Genomic DNA, 18,902 nt, shown 5'->3' on the forward strand with positions numbered 1-18,902 from the left:
AGAACATATGTGTAAGACATACAACTGACAATGGATATTTATATTCAGAATATAGGAAAAACTACCCAAATCAACAGGAAAAGACAGATGACTCAATAAAAAATGGGGAAAAGATTTGAACACGTATTTCACAAAAGCAGGAAATCTAAATGATCAATTAACAACACATGGATAGGTGTCCAACATCACTGGTAATCAGGCAAATACAAATTAAAATTACAATGATAACACTGTAATGTACACCAAATTAGCAAATATATAAAGACATGCTAATAGCAAATGTCAATGAGTATATGGAGCAATAGGAACTCCTATACAGTGCTAATAGAAAACAGTGTGGTATTATCCATAAAGTTAAAAAAGCACATGCCCAGCAATTCTACATCTGCATATGTTCCCTAGATAAACCTTGGCACATTGTGTACCAAGATATATGCATAAGAAGGTTCATAGCAATATTGTTTCAATGTCTAAAACTTGGAACCACCCAAATGTCCATGACCATTTGACTAGATAAGTCAATTCTAGCATGTTTAAGACAATGGGATATTAGTAGTCGATATTGAAAATAAATGGGCTAGAGCTATCTACAAAAAAGTAGATGACTTCTACAACAATATTGAGTAGAAACAAGGCTGAGAAAATATGTCTCATGCTGTTATATTTGTTTTATGTTCAAATACGATTTTGTTTTTTAAATATTTTATTTTTCTTTGATTAAATGTAAAAAGAGGACTGGAGTGGAATTTCCAGGCATAAATAAGAACCCAACAGCTGATCAGTCTTTTTATTGTGATGAGTAACAAAAAAGTTAGAGACAGACACTAATTGTCTGGCACTGAATATTTAATTAGTAACACAGAAATTATCTTCTAAAGTGATACCCAGGAATTTGTGGACTTGTAAATATAAAACCTGCGAAAGAGAAACAGTGTCCCCTGAACTTCAGACACTGGCCTATTGCTATCATCTAGGCCTTGGCATTCTCCTCTTGAACATACACAATTTCACAGGACATCAACATTAGATGAAGCCACCCTGTGACCATATAGATAATGACAAAAACAAGACCATTCCATAGACAGATTTGAACTCAAACGAAAACACTGTTGAAACAAACAAAGAAACAAACAAAAGAGACAGAACATCTCCCTATCCTGACTGTTATGAGTGCTGCTTCTCTAACAGTTACAGCTTCAGTTTCACTTCATTGCTTTTGCTTTCTAGATTAGATTGGTTAGGATACGAAACCACAGCATTAGTCTAGTTTCCTGACAGCATCCAATCTAGGGCAAACCCTTCCCCAAATGACCTAACACAAATCAAAATCTTACATTCTTTCTAAGAATCTCTGACTACGCCGCCCCATGCTCTCCATGGCATATGCTCTCCTTCTCTGCAACATGGAATACACCCAACTTGTTCAACTACAAATATGTTCCATATCAAACCATTCATATTCTAAAAGTCACTGTATTCTTTTGTAACTCTTATTTTAAGTTTTCTCATATATCAGGGAATAGTTAATTGGTCAGTATTAGAACACAGGGAAAGCTGATCATTCTTAATTTTTGAAATCCTTAGGATAAATATAACTCTATCAAATACATTTCAGTCCTGGTGATGTAAATTTTATCATGTCTGCTAAAATCCTTACTTCTGTTGTGGTTAATTCACATATTTTATAGTTTATATTCTCCTCCCTTTCAGATCCATTTATTTCCACTCTTTAAAGTTAATATTTTAAAACTATTTTTCTTCTTCTTGGTTTTATCCTGATTACTACAATGTGATTTCCTTCACTGACTGGTTTTGATTTCCTTATGCCATAAAAATATGTGCATTATTTTTTTGAAATGTGTGATAGATACCTCTATCTTACCCCCTTTCACTTTTTATCCTTTGTGATAGACAGTTTTCTTCTTTGTTTTGAGAGCTGCTCAAAAGCAGGCAACTCTCAATTAACTGCATGGAGGGTTCATGTGATAGATTCTCAAATTCTTGAGTGTGAACCTCTGTATTAGTTTCCTATTGCTACTGAAAAGAATGACCACAAATTTAGTGGCTTAAAACAACACAGACTTATTCTCGTATAGTTCTGAGGATGAAAAGCCTACAATGAATGTAACAGGGCTCAAACCAAGATACTGGCAGAGCTGGTTCCTTCTGAAGGCTCTAAGGAGGAGAATCTTTTTCCCTGCCTTTTTCTTCTCCTAGAGACTATCCTCATTTCCTGGCCTGTGGTCCCCTTCTCTCTCTTCTGCTGTTGTCATATGGCTTTTTTCCTCTCTTTGACCTTCTTGATTCTCTCTTCTAAAGACGTTGGGGTTATATTTAGGACCCATCTGGAAAATGCAGAATAATTTCTCCCTCTCCAAATCCTTAATTTAGTCACCTCAGGAAGATCCCCTTTGCTGTGTAAGAGAACATTTGCAGGTTGTAAGGACTAAGGCATGAATGCCTTGGGTGAGGGGCATTATTCAGCTTACCACAACCTCTATGATATATTTTGAAATACTTTTTTGCCATGGTTTTTATTATCCCTTCACTTTTTTTTTTTAACACCTGTCATATCAGAGATAGAGGGCATTTTTAAAACAAAACTACTTCACTACCTTTTAACCCAAAGAAGACATTAACAAGAAAGACACAATTGCAGAGGATAACTTGGTTTATCCTTTTATTTTATGAGTGTCTAAAAAATGGATATTATCAATCCCCCAATAAAGTGGGTAGGAGAAAGCTGGGCATGTTGGACAATATTCATCTCTTCCTGGGAGGTCTCTCAAGTATGGCTTTATTGTTGGGAGTCATATGATTCTGTAAAATTTTAGGCAAAGTCTCAGTCACATGTAATTACAAATACACATACCAAAGACAAGCGTAAATGAATCTTGGTTGATTGTCATTTGTTTTAAATGTGCTACTATCTATTTTTGCACACAATATGGAATTAATTATAAGCTTTATCTTCTTTCCCCAGTCATGAAACAATCTCTTTTCCTTCAAAAATAATGTTTGATCTTTAGCCTTTTAAAAATGTTCTTTTAGGTAACTTTTCTCATATTATCCAGTTTTCATGGGGCAGCTCATTAAGATATTAATTTTGAAAAAAAGTATATTAAACTCAGCACATGATGTGATTGTCTTTATTCTGAAGATAATCTTTTTATTCTCTTTTTAAATATGTATTTCTTTTAGATGTATCTGTCCATGTAGTATTGTATATTTCAAGCTTCACTGGCTTGAAATATGTAACACAGAGCCCAACACTGGAGCAAACTATAATCTAACATCAGTAAAAGATTAGTAATTAAAATGTTAATATCATGCAAATGGAATTTTTTTTATGCAACTGAGAATTTCAAGTTGTTAAGTCATGGAGCACTTAGGCAATAGAAATGTGACCTGGATACTTACCCTCAACTACAAAATGAGTAACAATACCAATTGCAATTCCTATGATTGCTGCAATTGCCAAAGTGAAGAGAGCGAGCCTAATAGGGTCCCAGAATTGCTGTCTTCTTTGATATTCAACTTGTGGGTAATCAGCTTCTGAAAACTCAAGTGGTCTATGATAATGAAAAGATATAAACAGAAGACAAAAAAAAAAATATCCATTATAGCTCTATTCCATGTCCACTTGCTAATTACTCTACGCAAATAGTTTATATTGCTAAATAGCAATAGGATACTTAGATCTTAAAAAGAACGTACATTTTAATTTGTATACTATATCCCAACACCCCAATCACAGCAAAAGTTTTAGTTAAAGCTCTACTAATATTGACATTCAAGTAAGGATATATTCTCATTACATTCTGTCTGACGAATTGGCAATTTGAAATTTGACTGGTGAGATACAAAGACTCACTTAAAGAAAAGGTAACTTATAAATAACATTTTCATATTTTCATATGGAGTTCTTAGCAACAAAGTTGTATAATTATTTCATCAGTTTTATTTGATTCAAAATAAACGATTTTAATATGAACACTTTTTAATTTAATACTTTTTAAAAATAAATAATGGCTTGTTCTAAAAGTGGCAACATTACTTTTGAAGACCTGATCATGGTTCTTCACATTTTATTAGCACTTCCCAGTGAAATCACAGATTGTAAATTTACTGGCTAAGACTCCAGTCCCAATACAGATCCTTCATTTCCACTTGACTCTTACCTGTCCCAACTCATTTACTACCTGTGCACCCAAAATACCTTAAACCATTTAAATTATCTTTCTCCAACTTGAAAGTTGACATTTGTTTACTTTATTTTCTGAATCCCCAAGCAGGATTCAATATTTAATAATCTTGCAAGTGGGGTTTTTTTAATAAAAGTTATTTTTGTTTGTTTTTAATTTTGTTTTAACAAATATTTATTTAAAGTTTATTCATTAAATGAGATACTAGAAAGTCCTTAGAATGGTGTCTACTATATTATAATTATGTTTCAGAAATTGTTCTAGAACCCTAGAGGTATAATAAGTATTTTAAGATATACTCTTTGCCTGTAGGGCACTCACACTTTAAAATGGGATACAGACGTGAAAACAAGTAATTGATATATAATGTGAAAAGTGCCAAAATAAAACTTTATACAAGAAGAGAAAATATTTAACTTTTGGAGGGCTGTGTCAGGAATTTTATCAAGAAGACAACAAAATTAAAACTTTGAGTAATACAAGTTTTTCAGGTATACCATAAAAAAAAAAAAAAAAGGAGAAAAGAAAAAAAAAAACAGCATGTGCAAAAAAAAACAAAACAAAACGAAAAGAACAAAAAAAATGGTGATGTGAAACAGCATTTATTATTAACAATTATCATTGAAAATAGAAATATATACTTAGAGTATGTCTTGTGCGCTCAGAGAATATATGGTCTCCCAAAGTATATCCACAATTGCAAGTCTTTCACAGTACTGCTTATGTACTAGGAAGAGGATACGGTAAGGCTGCCAGACTGGACCAGTTCATGAGGAATCTCATAACCCAAAGTAAAGAGCTTTTGAAATTGACTCTGCAAGAGATAGGGAGCCAATAAAAGTTTTAATCAGATTGAGAATTTAGAATAATCAGATATATGAATGAGAATAGAGATTAGAACAAAAGTGCAGACAGAAAAATTGGTTTAAAGGTCATTTTGAAAGGTCCAGGAGAGAGATGGTGAGGGCCTGTACCTGGCTGAGGCACTGAGGTAAAGAGGAGGAGTTGGATTTAGCTCTAATGCTTGAGTTTGGGTGACTGCTTGCTTAGATGTGGGACAAGAAAAGGATTAATGGCACCCATGTTTTGTCCAGCTAAATAAATGATTGTGCCTCCAGGCAAGATGAGGAAGATTAAATGAAGAGAAAGTGTTTCCAGTGTAGCATCAATGTTGTTTATAATGAGCAATGTGCTGTCCTTATACTTAAGTCTGAGCCAAATGGAGAGTACCCATTTCATGCCCTTTGTCTTTGACTCATTTTATTTCAGTTTTGTCACTAACAACATGTTTGCATGACTCTAATAAAAGTAACTGTCAAGGCTGGCGTCACACAATTCAGAAAAATCAAAGTTTCTAATGTCCCCATGAGCAATGCCTTTTTCCTCACTAATAATTGAAGTCTCCATTTCCAAAATCTATGGCATTAAGTATTCTTGTTTATTTAGAGTATGGATATTTGGGTTACTGCAATTTTTAAATTCTCACTTCTGCTTTCCTAAGTTTTGTCAATTGCTGTACTCTGTGCCATTCAAGAAGCAAAAAATGACAAAAGTCAACTTCTTTCAAATCTTTGGGGGTGTTAACCATATATTACACCATGATAACACTGCATCATAACATAGAAGATTTTTTTTTATATATCATCGTTATATTTAATTTTAAAATGAGTTTTGCCTGGTGATCAGCTATTCTCAGTTTGATATACTAAAAAGTTGAGTTTTGTGTCACGTGGAAGTTAAAATAAGTTTTACCAAATACTTATTTCTGTGTTTTGAAGTAGAGCTGACAGGAGCTGTATGCAGATGCCAGCTAATTGCAAAGAAAGTGGTCGTTACCCTAAAAAACAAAAATTCAAAGCACTCTTAAGTGTGAAACTTTCAGAACTTGGCTATAAGTTAGAAAAATTTTTTTTTTATGTGTAACTTGCTCAATCTATGAAAAACATTGTTTTATTTTGATGACATTTAAAATGCCTTTATATATTCCTATATGTTTCTTCTACTTGTACATGACAATTATTTATTCGTTTAATCCGAATATGAGCCTAATCGAAATGGAACTTTTTCATGGTACCTGTATTGCATCTTTTTAAAGGAAAGAATTAAGCATAAGTTTGTTCTTTAGTGTTTATTTTTTGGAGAGAGGATTGTTCTTTTGCCTTTTTTATTTTCTTCCTTTTAAAGTAAAATGAAAATAAAAATGAGAAAACAAATGGAGAAGGAAAATATAACTCAAACTTATTTCTTCATTAAAGCAACCTTTTTAAAGATAAATGGAAAATGTTGGTACATGCTGGGAAGTGGTGACTGCTTCTTTATTATGGAAATAAACACAGACTAACTGGGTTTAATCCTGGTTTTGCTTATATCAGCAAGTTAGTTAAATTCTGGAATTTGTCTTCTCACCTGTGAAATGAGGAATAGAAACTTTTTATGGCTTTGTTAGGATCTAAAATAGTGCAAATAAATAATACAAGTAAAGAATTAGAATATAGTCCTGTTTATTTCTTTCACAGAAGCTAATGGTTTTGTTTTGCTCTCTTTTGTTCTGTTTTTGGTCTTGCCTTTGAATATAATTCTTCAGATGAACTGACGGTTTATAGTAAAGAATATTTTCATATTTTCTCCATAGTTATCTATAATTTAATACAATTATTTTCAGAGTTAGTCATATATTTTTCTTCATAAATTTATGAAAATCATTGTTTCTGGATTTGCAGCAAAATTAATTTGTTGATCTGCAGATGCATAAACATGGATAATATAAATCTATTAGTTTTCAGTGCAAAAATGCTCTAATGAGTTCAACTGGTTCCACATACTAACCAGTCAGTAAAATTAAAATAAAATCATGATCCTCAGTCTGAAGGCAACAAACCTAGAATACTTAAAATAAAACTTATACCTTTGTTCTAACAACCTTCTGGAATAATGCCTCATTCTTTAATGTTTAAATGCAGACATCAAATAAGAATAGCATTATTATGATATCACATTAGTGTACTGATGACATGTAAAACAACTATCACGTTTGTAAGTCCATGTCATTCTAAAAAATTCATTAAAGTAAACAAAATACAGGAGCTAAAGCCTTTTGGTATTTTTAATAAAAACAAAACGATGGTTATAGTAATGAAATACACATGAAAATACTACTAGAAAAAGCATGTAATTTGCATTGGAACTCCAAGGGTTCAAACCTTTGTTTGGTCACGTATTGACCCTGTTATCTTGTTGTCTCTGATTCTAAGAATCCCTTGTCTATTAAATTAGGGTGATAATATCCCTCATCTCTCAAGTTTGTCACAAGGATTTTTTTTTTTTAAATCATGTAGAGATAATTCATAATTTCTGAAGAGCTATATGAATAAGAATTGTCAGAAAACATACCATTGAGAAAAATAAAAGATTATTTTACCACTTTTTATCTAACCCTATATTTAATGTAATTCCTTACATGAATTTTGCTGCTCTTTGAATAAATGAATGAATGATGAATGAAAGAAATGCAGTCTAGATCCTAGATCTAGAAAAATCATTTGCATACAAAAGCTGAAGAATTCTGAAATGTGTTATTATTAAATATGCAACAAACAATTATTTCATAAACATCCACCATGTTTTAAGCACTAGTAGTTACTGGACACACAGTGAATAAAGCACAAATACATGGTCCTTGCTGTCGTAGTGCTTATAGTTTCTGAAGGGAAACAGATAAAACTTATAAACATAGCGATCCTTATGAGTGGTGACAAATGCTAGGAAGTAGGTGAATAAGATGTCCATGATCAAAAATAAGAAGATTATAGATTGAGTGGGGAGAGGGAACTGCTTGGAAAGAGTGAGTAAGCAAGTTCTCTCTGAAGTAACATTTTTGCTGAGACATGAAAAATCAGAAGAGATATGCCATGTGTAGAATGGCAGCAAGTCTGCTTCTGGTATATGGAAAGTGTGTGAAGTGCTTGCATTGAAAAATAACTCGGTCTGTTTGATGAACTTGTCACTGGAAAAAAATACTATGGAGAAGCAGCTATAAACCAGTGAATATTTTGTGGCTTAAATTTTTGTTAGTAAGAGAACATTTCAGTTCCTTTAGCAGAAAAAAATCTCTATTCCTAGAGATAGCCCCTGTTTACATTTTTCCTGAGTCTAAGTACATGCTGCTATTTCATTCTTAGGACTTAACTAAGTTAGATGTCTCAAACTAACTACATTATTACAGACCAAAAAGATGTATACTAAAAGAGCTCAGTCTTACACCTTTCTCTCTAGACAGCTGCACAAGTATTCTGATCAAGTGAGCAAACATGACCTATAGTATTGCCCCCTCCAAAGTGCCACTCATGCAGATTATCAAGTAAGCCTGAGTTATGTCCTCATTTACAGGCAGCCTCTTTAATGATAAACACTGTAATAATACCTAAATAAATAGGTGAGAAAGCCTGTCCACTCCCAGTAATGATATCACTAATTGTAATGAGCTCTATGATTAGTATACTCATATATCAAAGATGGCTGACAGTTGGCCATTCAGCAATTGCTTATTAGAGAGAAGCTACAGCTGGTTCAGTCTTGAACTTTTAAGAAGTTTATTTCAGCAATTGCAATAGAGTTGATTTTCTATTTTGTTTTATAGAATTTTTCTTAAAATGGAGGTTTTTCTGGCAAATTAATTGGGGTGCTAACAAGTGTAGATTAAGTAGAAGTGTGCAGAAGTAGGCCACCTTCATTATATATTTGTACATTAAATGGCATGAGTGTCTTTTATGTTAGGCACAATAAAGAAATTGTTATATGATTAAGACATATCCCAGTCCCTCAGACTTCAAACTAGGTATATCTTTTAGATTATTAATCTTAATGTGCAAATCCATAGAACAAAGCACATGTATATGTAGAAAGGGTGTCAAAAAATGTATACACATTTTAAGATATATTATCTATGTAGCAGTAGTTCACTGTGATCAGAAGTGTCTGGACGCTGCTGGTAACCATTTTGAGCACCTCTTGTAATTGCAGAAGTCAAACGTGACTTGTATATTGAGTATTGCAATTTTAATACAGTTTTTCCTTTCTTAAAATGTGTATACTTTTTTTTTGGCACCCTCTGTATATTATGCAAATATATAATAGAAACATTTAATAATAAATATTAAAACTACAGTATTTTATTTGTTGATGCAGAGGCAAAGCTTGATTTAAGCTTTGTAAACTCAGGTATCATTTACTTTCTCTGAACTCCAAATAGGTTAGAAGTTTTTCCTGTAGTTTTCTCTACCACAGTCTTATTATGTGACTACTGAGTTCATGGCAAAAGGTCCCAAAACTACATATTAATAATATGACAATTGGTTTATTCATGTATAATGTGTTGTTTCTGGGCAAAGTTCACCTTGTACTGAACTTGGAACATACCCAGAGCCATATGTGTGTGATCTGATCAGCAGGATTGTTACATGTCCTTTTCTTATACTTAATTCAGTTCTACTTAAGAACATTTTATTATGTGCCTAATATATTCAAAACACTAGGGCAGGGGTGTCCAAACTTTTTTCAACGTTTTTCACCAAGGGCCATATGCGGTAAAATACACAAACAGCCGGGCCACTCACTCTAGGTGAATTACATATTGCCTCACCTGGTTTATTTAAGTAAACTAAATATATTTTTGGAATTTGCTGCGGGCCAATTAAAAATGGATCACGGGGTTGCAGTTGGGCCGCAGTTTGGACACCCCTGCACTAGGGATATGAAAATTTTTCAGAAACAAAAATGATACGCACTTTGTATTCAAGAGGCTATGGTAGAGTAGAAAGACATAAAATAATAAAACTCAATATAGTGTCATAGGGAAAATAATAGTTTTACCAAGAAAACATGGAGAATTGAGTAATAATAGTTGTTTGGGAAAGGGACAGAAATGGGTACAGGAAAGACTTCTCGGACAACGTGATAGTTGAGCTAGCCCTGGAAGGATAAAGGGAGTTCCTCAGCACGTGATATTGAGTTAAGTACATCCTGCACCTATTACTTCTTGCTCACAAGCACAACTTCTCATTATCATAACAGGAATATGACCAACCACAAGTTTATTTGGACGTCAAAGAAAACTTACTGATTAATAGAATTTTCTACTACCACTCAATAGAAAACTTTATCAAATTGACAAAAGAAAATATTTCACATGTTTTAGATAGAAAATGAGAAGAAGAGTTTGAGAGAATTTGAGAAACCATGTTAATGGTTTTAACACTCTAGTTCAGCTGATAGCAGTGCAGTTCTTTTTGGGAGGTCTCTTTCTATGGGGGGACTGTTAGCAATACTTGAACCCATGAATCAGAAACATTGGCAAAATGGTGGGTAGTAAAAGAGAGGAGTTGATTGTGTTGTTGCCACATTTAAAAATGATACAGCTGTCTAAGTAGAAATGACACTGGGGTATTTTCATGAGGAGGCAAAATTTGCTTTGGACTTAATAAGAATTTCAAAGAGTAGGAATGCAAATCAAAGGACTCGGGCAAGAAATGTCCTTGGTTTTATCCAAAAGACACATGAGGGTACATTCTAAAAATGTCATCATAAGTTACTACAGAAAAATAAAGAACTGGAAAAGTGGTGGGAAATGGGGAGAATTTCAAGTATGAGTTAGTCATCAAAATTAGCTTCCTTATCAGCTAGACATGACTGGCTTAGCAGGCAATGGAGAAGAACAAATTTGCAAAGTATGGGCAGAAATTGCATAGCCTCCTGCTCCTTTAATGGAATCTGTAATAGCTCTTTAGATGGTGGGGGAGGGAATGTTAGTCCTATTACATCCTATTCACATAGTGCAATATAATATAAAAAAAGCATATGGGACATTTCTGGATATCAGTGATAAACATTTCATGTTTTCCAAAAATTCCTTATTTTTTTTTTTTTTTTAGATCTACCCTCTTTATAGATGACCTTTAAAATCATGATTGCCATCTTGTAAGCACCCAGAAGCAGCCTCCTCTCTGGCTATAATAAATATTGGCAAGGTCAGCTCCATCTCTAAAAGTCACTACATGAACAATAGTATTTAGTAATTTAATTTAATTCCTACAAATATGAGTAACATTTCTATAATTTCCCTGTGTCCTTCAAAAATATACCAGGCTCTTCAAAAATTGTCTGCCTCAAGAAGACTTTATCCTTACTATGACTGCCAAGCATACTGTTAAAAGACACCTGTAATTTCACTCATTTATTTAATGTATGTTTATTGAGCATCTATCTACTTACTTCAGGCACTATTTTAGGTAGTAGGACTATAACAGGACTGAGGACATGTTCTTTACCTTCACATCTTTTATTTGGGAAGACAGACAATAAGCAATAAATAAATCTGTACATAAATGTAAAGTGTCAGGTAAGAAGATAAAGAATGAGTGGGGGTTTCTTGGGGTAGGCTGGGATTAAGGTGATTAAGGGAGACCTCTCTGCAAAGGTGGCATCTAAGTACAGACATGAACAAACTGAAGGGCGGAGCCATGCAGATATTTGAGGGAAAAGTATTACAAGCAGAGGGAACAGTAAGTCCAAGTGTCCTGAAGTGGAAGCAGAGTTGGTGTGTTTGCCAAAGAGTGAGAAGGTCAATGTGGCCGGTGTTCAATGAGCAAGCAGAAAAGGGAAGAAGATGAGGTCAGAGAGAGAGTCATGTAGTGGATCAGGTCACAATAAGGACTGCTTTATGTTATTCTGAGTGAGAAGGGAAGCCATTAGAGTTTTGCTCAGTGGAATGAAATGGTTCTATTAAAGGGGTCATTCTGTGGAGAATACACTATGGTGGGGGTTGGGGAAAGCATGAAGGGGAGGCAGGGAAACTGGTTAGGGTACCATTGCAATAGATCGAGTGAGAGAAGACAGTGGTGTGGACTAGGATGGTAGCCGTGAGGACATCAGAACATATACGTGGATTCAGAATATATTTTAAGGCAGTGCTTTGTCGATGAATTGGTTGCAAAAGGTGAGAGAAAGAGAAGACATAAGGAAGATTCCAAGGTGTTTAGCCTGAGCAGGGGAAAGAAACATTTTGAGATGGTGAGACCCCTTTCTCAAATTAATGCTTATATGGAACTCTAAGATATAACATTCACTTAAAACGGAGCTGTTCTGGGATGGAGAGGGTGTATAGAACTCTACAGTATGTAATTGCCCCATTGAGGCACATTTGCAAGAATTAATGCTGAATTTCACATTGACATGCCAACTCTTTAGCATAACCCCTAAGGTCTCTCCTGATGGGTCCCTCAGCAGCATGATCAGTCACACATTCCGTCCTCTAGCCTTTATCTGCCATACACCCAAGGAGAACCTTTTCATCTTTCAAGTATCACCTCTATAAAGTCTTGTCAACATAGGAAACTCCTGGGCAGACTTTGATGTGTAAGCAAGCAACCCGCAGGCAGACAATGGATATAGAATGAGCCATGTGTTCCCTTTTTGTCCTAGGGCCTCAGAAGAGATAGGAAAGGCTGGAATCTGGAGAAGTTTGTCTTTGACAAAGAGACCTGCTTGCTCTGAGAATGGTTACAAATGCAAATATATCAATAAGTATCGGGGTGGGAATTTGAAGACTCCTTTCTTGATTTTACCCAGGAACCCATGTAGAATCTCAGAATTCACAATTAGACACAACTTGTAAGTAATCCCCTTTAGTCACCAATGCTAAAATCCCCTTTATCATATGAGAACTATAATATGGGCCAGCCTATTCTTACGACCATTCCTTCTTCCTGAGCAAAGTTCTCTCACCTTTGAATAACCTGAGGATGATTTTTAGGAATGCATTCCTAAAGTTTACATCCATAACACTAGTTATATTTTTTCAGGATCACACAAAATGGATCTAATGTTTCTGTCACATGTAATTCATTGAGTAAGTTCTTACTGAGAACCTACTGTGTACTCAGCACCATTATAGGCACTGGGTATTCGCTGATGAGCAAACCTCGGTCCCTGTTATCACATAAATTAAAATCACGTGAACATTTCCAGTTCCTTCCACAGTTGTCCAAATCCCCTTACTGCCTTGTGAAAATAGGGACATGTTGAGAAAGCATTTCCTATACATCTTTCAAGAATTAAGAACTATTAATAGGAATTATATTACAGGTGAATATAAATGAGGAAAGCACAGCTCCCTGAGAACTTTATAAGTATGCTTCTTTCATCATAATTTAAGGCTATGACTTTGTTTTAAAATCAATTACCTAAATGATGCTTCTCAAAATCAGAAACAGAAAGCCAAGAGTTTATTTTTCTTGAATAACGTTGTATATTAGTTTGACTCAATAACAAAGAAAAGGAGGATGCGTTGACCAAGGGTTTAAAGTGCAAAAGAGAAGTTATCTTGTGAGGATTCTATAAACATCCTTGAATAAGTGTGGCCGGTATTATTCAAATTGTTTTGGTCATTCTCACATGACCTCCTCATTGGGCATATTTCTGTGCTTGTTCTTAATGTCATTAAAATGTTACAGGGAAACCCTGTGCAATTAGTTTGAAGTGGGTGAAGTGAATCCATCAGATAAATGATGCCATCGACAGGAGAATTTAAATACCTGGCTATATCCTTAGTACTAAAGAAATGTAAATAACCAGGCTTAAGGTAAATGAGGTACACTCCTCCGTGAGCAGCATAAACATTTATGTGCTAATCAGGTGTTCTCCTGGAAGGTACCAGCCCTGAGGGGAAATTTTTTTTATGTCTTACACATGTCTTAACATATTTGTATTCAACCTGAAGCCTACATAGACATTAGATATTCTGTTTGGGCACAGTTCTCTCTACGTCTTGCCAAAAAGACTTCATTTCTGGGAATGTTCATGATTAGTAATACCTTTTTAACACATGTTAACTGAGGTTAACAACCTTCCTTAAAACAAACACACACACACAACATGCACACACACACGTAGTGATACACACATGCTAATGGATACATGTAGCAACAGAAAACAAATATGCTATTCATTTTAAATGCAATTTTGAATGTCCAAAGGAACTTTCAATCTCAGCAATATCCACAGACTCAGAGCACTTCCTCCCCAGTATTTAGCCATTGGTATAGGGTACAGTGGAATTAAGTCACCAGCAATGGACTGTCTTTCATTATGGTCTGCTCTATGGTCGGTTAAAAGGCATAAAGTTTGTTTTGAGTGATTCGAGTCAAGATTAGTATTGTATAGTATAGTATAGTACAGTATAGTACAGTGGTTAAAAATACCTTCTGGAACCCAGCTATTCCCTTTTAAACCCCCACGTTAATGCTTACTAATTCTATGGCTTTAGGCAAGATACTTCTCTGTGCCTCAGTTTTTTAATCAGCAACATGGGTATAATAACCTCTACTTCGTAAGTTTCTTGTGAAAATAAAATTAGACAATATGTGTTCTATAAGTTCTACAAAGATTTGTGCTGTTATTAAAATGCTTCCAACTTGCTGATTTTTATAAAAACTGTTTTTTCCAGGAATAATTGAATTCAAATGTCTTCCCTCCCTTTCAGTATGGCCATTTTATTTTGGTTCTCACTGCAATGAATATTTTTCTGTATTCTTATCTGACTTTCTTGCCTTTAAAAATAAAATGGCTCTAGTAGGAGGCCAAGGATGGAAATGGAGAATAGCAACTCATCAACTAGTTGTCAAGAACATAGTACAAAGTCCCCTCAGAATAACCAAGGCCATCGTGCATTTTGGTCTCATTTATCTATTAGGCATTATTTAGGTTGAAGCTTACCAATGAGAGGTGGCTCCTGTATAAATTCTGTATTAAGTGTGATGTTGTAACATAAATAAACCTCAGCACCATAACCCCAGAACACAGCTGCTTTCCCCCTTTACCTTTTTGCCCAGTCTACTTTTTACAACTGAAGCTTACACATCTACTATCACAATTTTCATTTCTCTCAGTTTAATACTCTAATTTCTCTTCAGATCACATAAATATTTTGCCTTTTCACTCCTCTCAGTGTAATATATCTGAAATTATTTCTTCTCTTCCATGAAATATCTTAATAAAGATATTTGTCTTTGCAAAACTTTTATTACTACTCTTATGACAACTCAGACATTCGTGCCTATTGTATTGAGAGATCATGGAACAGATTGCCCGATGTTTGCAGGTAACAGTATGTTCTACTGCTTTATAAGCTTTATAACTTCTTGATAACCTTCAGTTCTATATCTGAAAAATCGGGATAATGGCTCTAATATTCTGGATGATCTTAAGAGATATTGTAAATGAAGAGCTGAGCCCAGTGTCTGACAGATAAGAGGCAGTCAGTAAAAGGAAAGCGTTATGATAACTATTATTCATCAATGTGAAACTGTAATTCATTTGATAGAACCTCCCAAATGTCATCTTGGAGGAGGCAAATTTGTGTGATTTCCACTTTGGAACATCTCCTCTCTGCCAGTCATTGTGGTGAGTAGCAAACTCATGCAACAGTTCCATCATGTAGTTATTAATAGCTTCATTAGTGATGAATTAACTATTATTTGGGCAAGATTAGATAGCAAGAATTGGGACAAAGATTTGAAAAGAGGACTATGATTCCAAATCTGAAAATATTGCTGTATTCTTCACATCTTCCTTTGATAATTAAACTCAAAAATAATTAAACCCAGAGAACAATAGTGGATTCTAAGCTGATCTTGTTTTTACTTTATCCCCCCAGCAATCTATCCAACACTATACACAAAATTTGGGGAAGTCCTTTCCAGATGGTGTTTCTTCTGCTTAAATGTCTTCTCCAGCTGCCTACTGTCTACTGAATGAGCCTACACTCTATAGCATGCACTCAGACCTCTAAACCTACTATTCCAGCCAACCGGTTACCATTTTTATTAAAGTTCCCAGTAGGTTTTGCCTACTGGACTATCTTTGATCCCTTGAACACTCCCCCAACTTTAATGATTCGGCTCAAGCTGTGGCTACAAACAGTATTGCTCTTTCCTACCTGTTTCCCACACCTAAATCCCACCCACCCTTCAAGATCCAGCTCAAACCCTATGTTTCTGTGGATGCTATCTGAATTCCTAGATTAAAGTGAGATCTCTCTTCTTAACTCCAAGCCTCTTTGGAGGAAACATTCTTCTGTAATATATTGTACTCTCTCTACTACATGTGTATTCCCATAGTGCCCTATACTTCTTCATCCTTAATCATGCGTAATTACATATCTTTTTATTGATTTAATGTATTTTCTTCCCCCTACTAGGTTGAAAATTCCATAGGGCATGGATAGTGCCTGTCTTGTTCACTGCTATATCTCCTATATCTAGCACAGTGCCTGGTATATAGTAGTTGTTCAATAAACATATTTGAGTACATAGTAGGTAGTACATTCTACTTCATTTAATTGTCTGTCATACTAATAATCCCCTACATCCTCTCTAAGTTATGACCTCCTAAAGAGGAAAATCTGTAAACTTTATATCACTCATTGAGTTCATAAATATGTATTAAATGTGCAGGTATTAATAAATCTTCCCTTATAAAGTTTGTTCTATAGGAAATAAAGTTTCAGAATATTTGCATTTATAATATTATGCATTAAATAAAATATATTTTTAAACTTCAAATATAAATATCCTAGATAACTGCTTCTAGGTAATAAACTGAGGTATAACGGGTTAATATTTTATGAAATACTACTTGGTGCTAACTCATAAATGCCATTAGGAATAATATATCATCTCAAGAATTATAGCATAATGGGATAAAGATTTACAGTTGACTAAACCATGCTGATTTATATAAAAGCAGCTCAATAAAGCCTCAAATCTAATCCTGCTAAAGTTTTACTTTGAAATAAACTAGTAATTTTTTTTTAAATTAAGTTTGTTTTCCTAAACAGTTCAGAAATAACATTTAGTCTCAATCACTAGTAAGTTACATAAAAATTATCCTTACCACTAGGTTAAATTTACATGCATAGGAACTGTCTTGGTGGCTTAGTTCTAGATATTATTTATGCGTATAATTACATTTTCAAATACTTTATAATTCAAGCTGTTTATCTCTCAGTTATTCTGGCTTAGTAATAATAGTTTACTCTGCATTATTAAAAATTTTACCTTTGCATCATTGCACTGAAAGGTTCTTCTTTTGCTTGAAATTTTCCTCCCACATGTAGCTACATGTTTCACACACTCATTTCATTCAGATGACCACTCAAAAGCCATTTCAGAGAAGACTTCTCTGATTGCCTTAAAAATCCCATCTTACTTTATATCTCTTTTACCTGTTTTTGTTATTTTTTGTTGTATTTATCATTATCCAACTTATGATATATGTTTGCTTATTTTCTGTCTCTTCCATTAAAATATGTTAGCTTAATGTCAAACACATGATAGATATCAAGTAACTATCTGATGAATAAATGAACTTAACATTTAACTTAACAGTTGTCTTCATGTATTGTTCTTTCAGTATTTTGTAACATAAACCTCTTTAGCAGGTTGAACAACAAGTGTGTGTCAAAGATATATTCAGTTGTTTGCATTTATTTTTCAAATATACATACAGCTAATCAAAAGACATCTAGCTACATAGCGTTAAGTTTCTCAAGGAAAGAAGCTGTCTCATACTGATTTAATATAGCACTAATTTTTTTTTGCTCAACATAGTGAACCAGCATCAAAGGGAAATAGCTACCCCATGTGTCGTGATTACTCTCTTTGGAGTCACTCTAATACCAACTAAAGGTTGTGATGTAGTTACTTAATAAACTGCTTCTAGTTAAACTTTTAGAGTTAAAATCTATCTGTATAAGTGAATCCACCTACACAGATAGATTTTAACTCTAAAAGTTTAACTAGAAGCAGTTTATTAAGTAACTACATCACGACCTTCAGTTATTATTAGGACGATCCCAAGGAGAGGTAATCATGACACGTGCAAGACTCCTCTTCACAGAGAGGGTGTCCCAATATTGCTCTGATCTCTACTAATCTGTACTTAAATATTTAAAAATCTAGTGTAAAGGATATAAAGAAGTAGTGGTAAAACTATTGCATCAATGAGCATTTTAGTAAAAATTTTAATACAATAAGTTATTACTTTGAGTTTCACTTTATGGAACTACAGGTGGAAAAAGGTAGTCACAGTAACATTGACATTGAAAACTCATTCTTTCAAAACCTATGCTATAGACTTATAGTAATAATTAAAGATATAATATCATTTTAGTCTCTTTTAGATACACCTTCATTTTATATTAAAAACAGAATCATGGTAATGTAATGACCATATGTTGTAGTGGCTTCTGATATTTAAAAAAAGTCTGTGTACTTAAATGTTAAATATTTAAGAAAGTATATATACATTTGAATATTGATCAGCAGTCAAGTTTTTTTGAGTTTTCAGTGCTAACTTAATGTTCCATTAGTATTCATTCGCTATTCATTTCTTTCGTTGAACAAATAGTCACCTAAGGATTTTCTCTAGAAAAATCTCTGAGTATCTACCAGAAAGGGACTAATATGTAAGTTTACACACATCACAGAATAGCAAATTATATATAAAAATCAAACTGTCTTTCCATATGTTAGCATTGAACAAATTGATATTGAAATTATAAAAACAGTACCATTTACAATTGCATTAAAAACCATGAGACACTTAGATATTAACCTAACAAAATTTGTAAAAGATTTACATAAA

At 33.9% G+C, this 18,902-nt stretch overlaps 1 protein-coding gene across 1 annotated transcript in view; it reads right to left on the bottom strand.

Moving 5' to 3' along the window:
• Positions 1-18,902, bottom strand: part of TMPRSS11F (transmembrane serine protease 11F) — a 110,217-nt gene that overhangs the window by 44,289 nt on the left and 47,026 nt on the right. Inside the window, exon 3 of the mRNA XM_088794743.1 lies at positions 3,421-3,572. Coding sequence (XP_088650869.1) covers positions 3,421-3,572 — 152 coding nt within the window. The remainder of the gene's footprint in view (positions 1-3,420; positions 3,573-18,902) is intronic.

This window comes from Rhinolophus sinicus, chromosome 1, assembly GCF_057876585.1.
Source record: "Rhinolophus sinicus isolate RSI-liver-muscle chromosome 1, RSI-T2T, whole genome shotgun sequence".
Classification (NCBI taxonomy): Eukaryota; Metazoa; Chordata; class Mammalia; order Chiroptera; family Rhinolophidae; genus Rhinolophus; species Rhinolophus sinicus.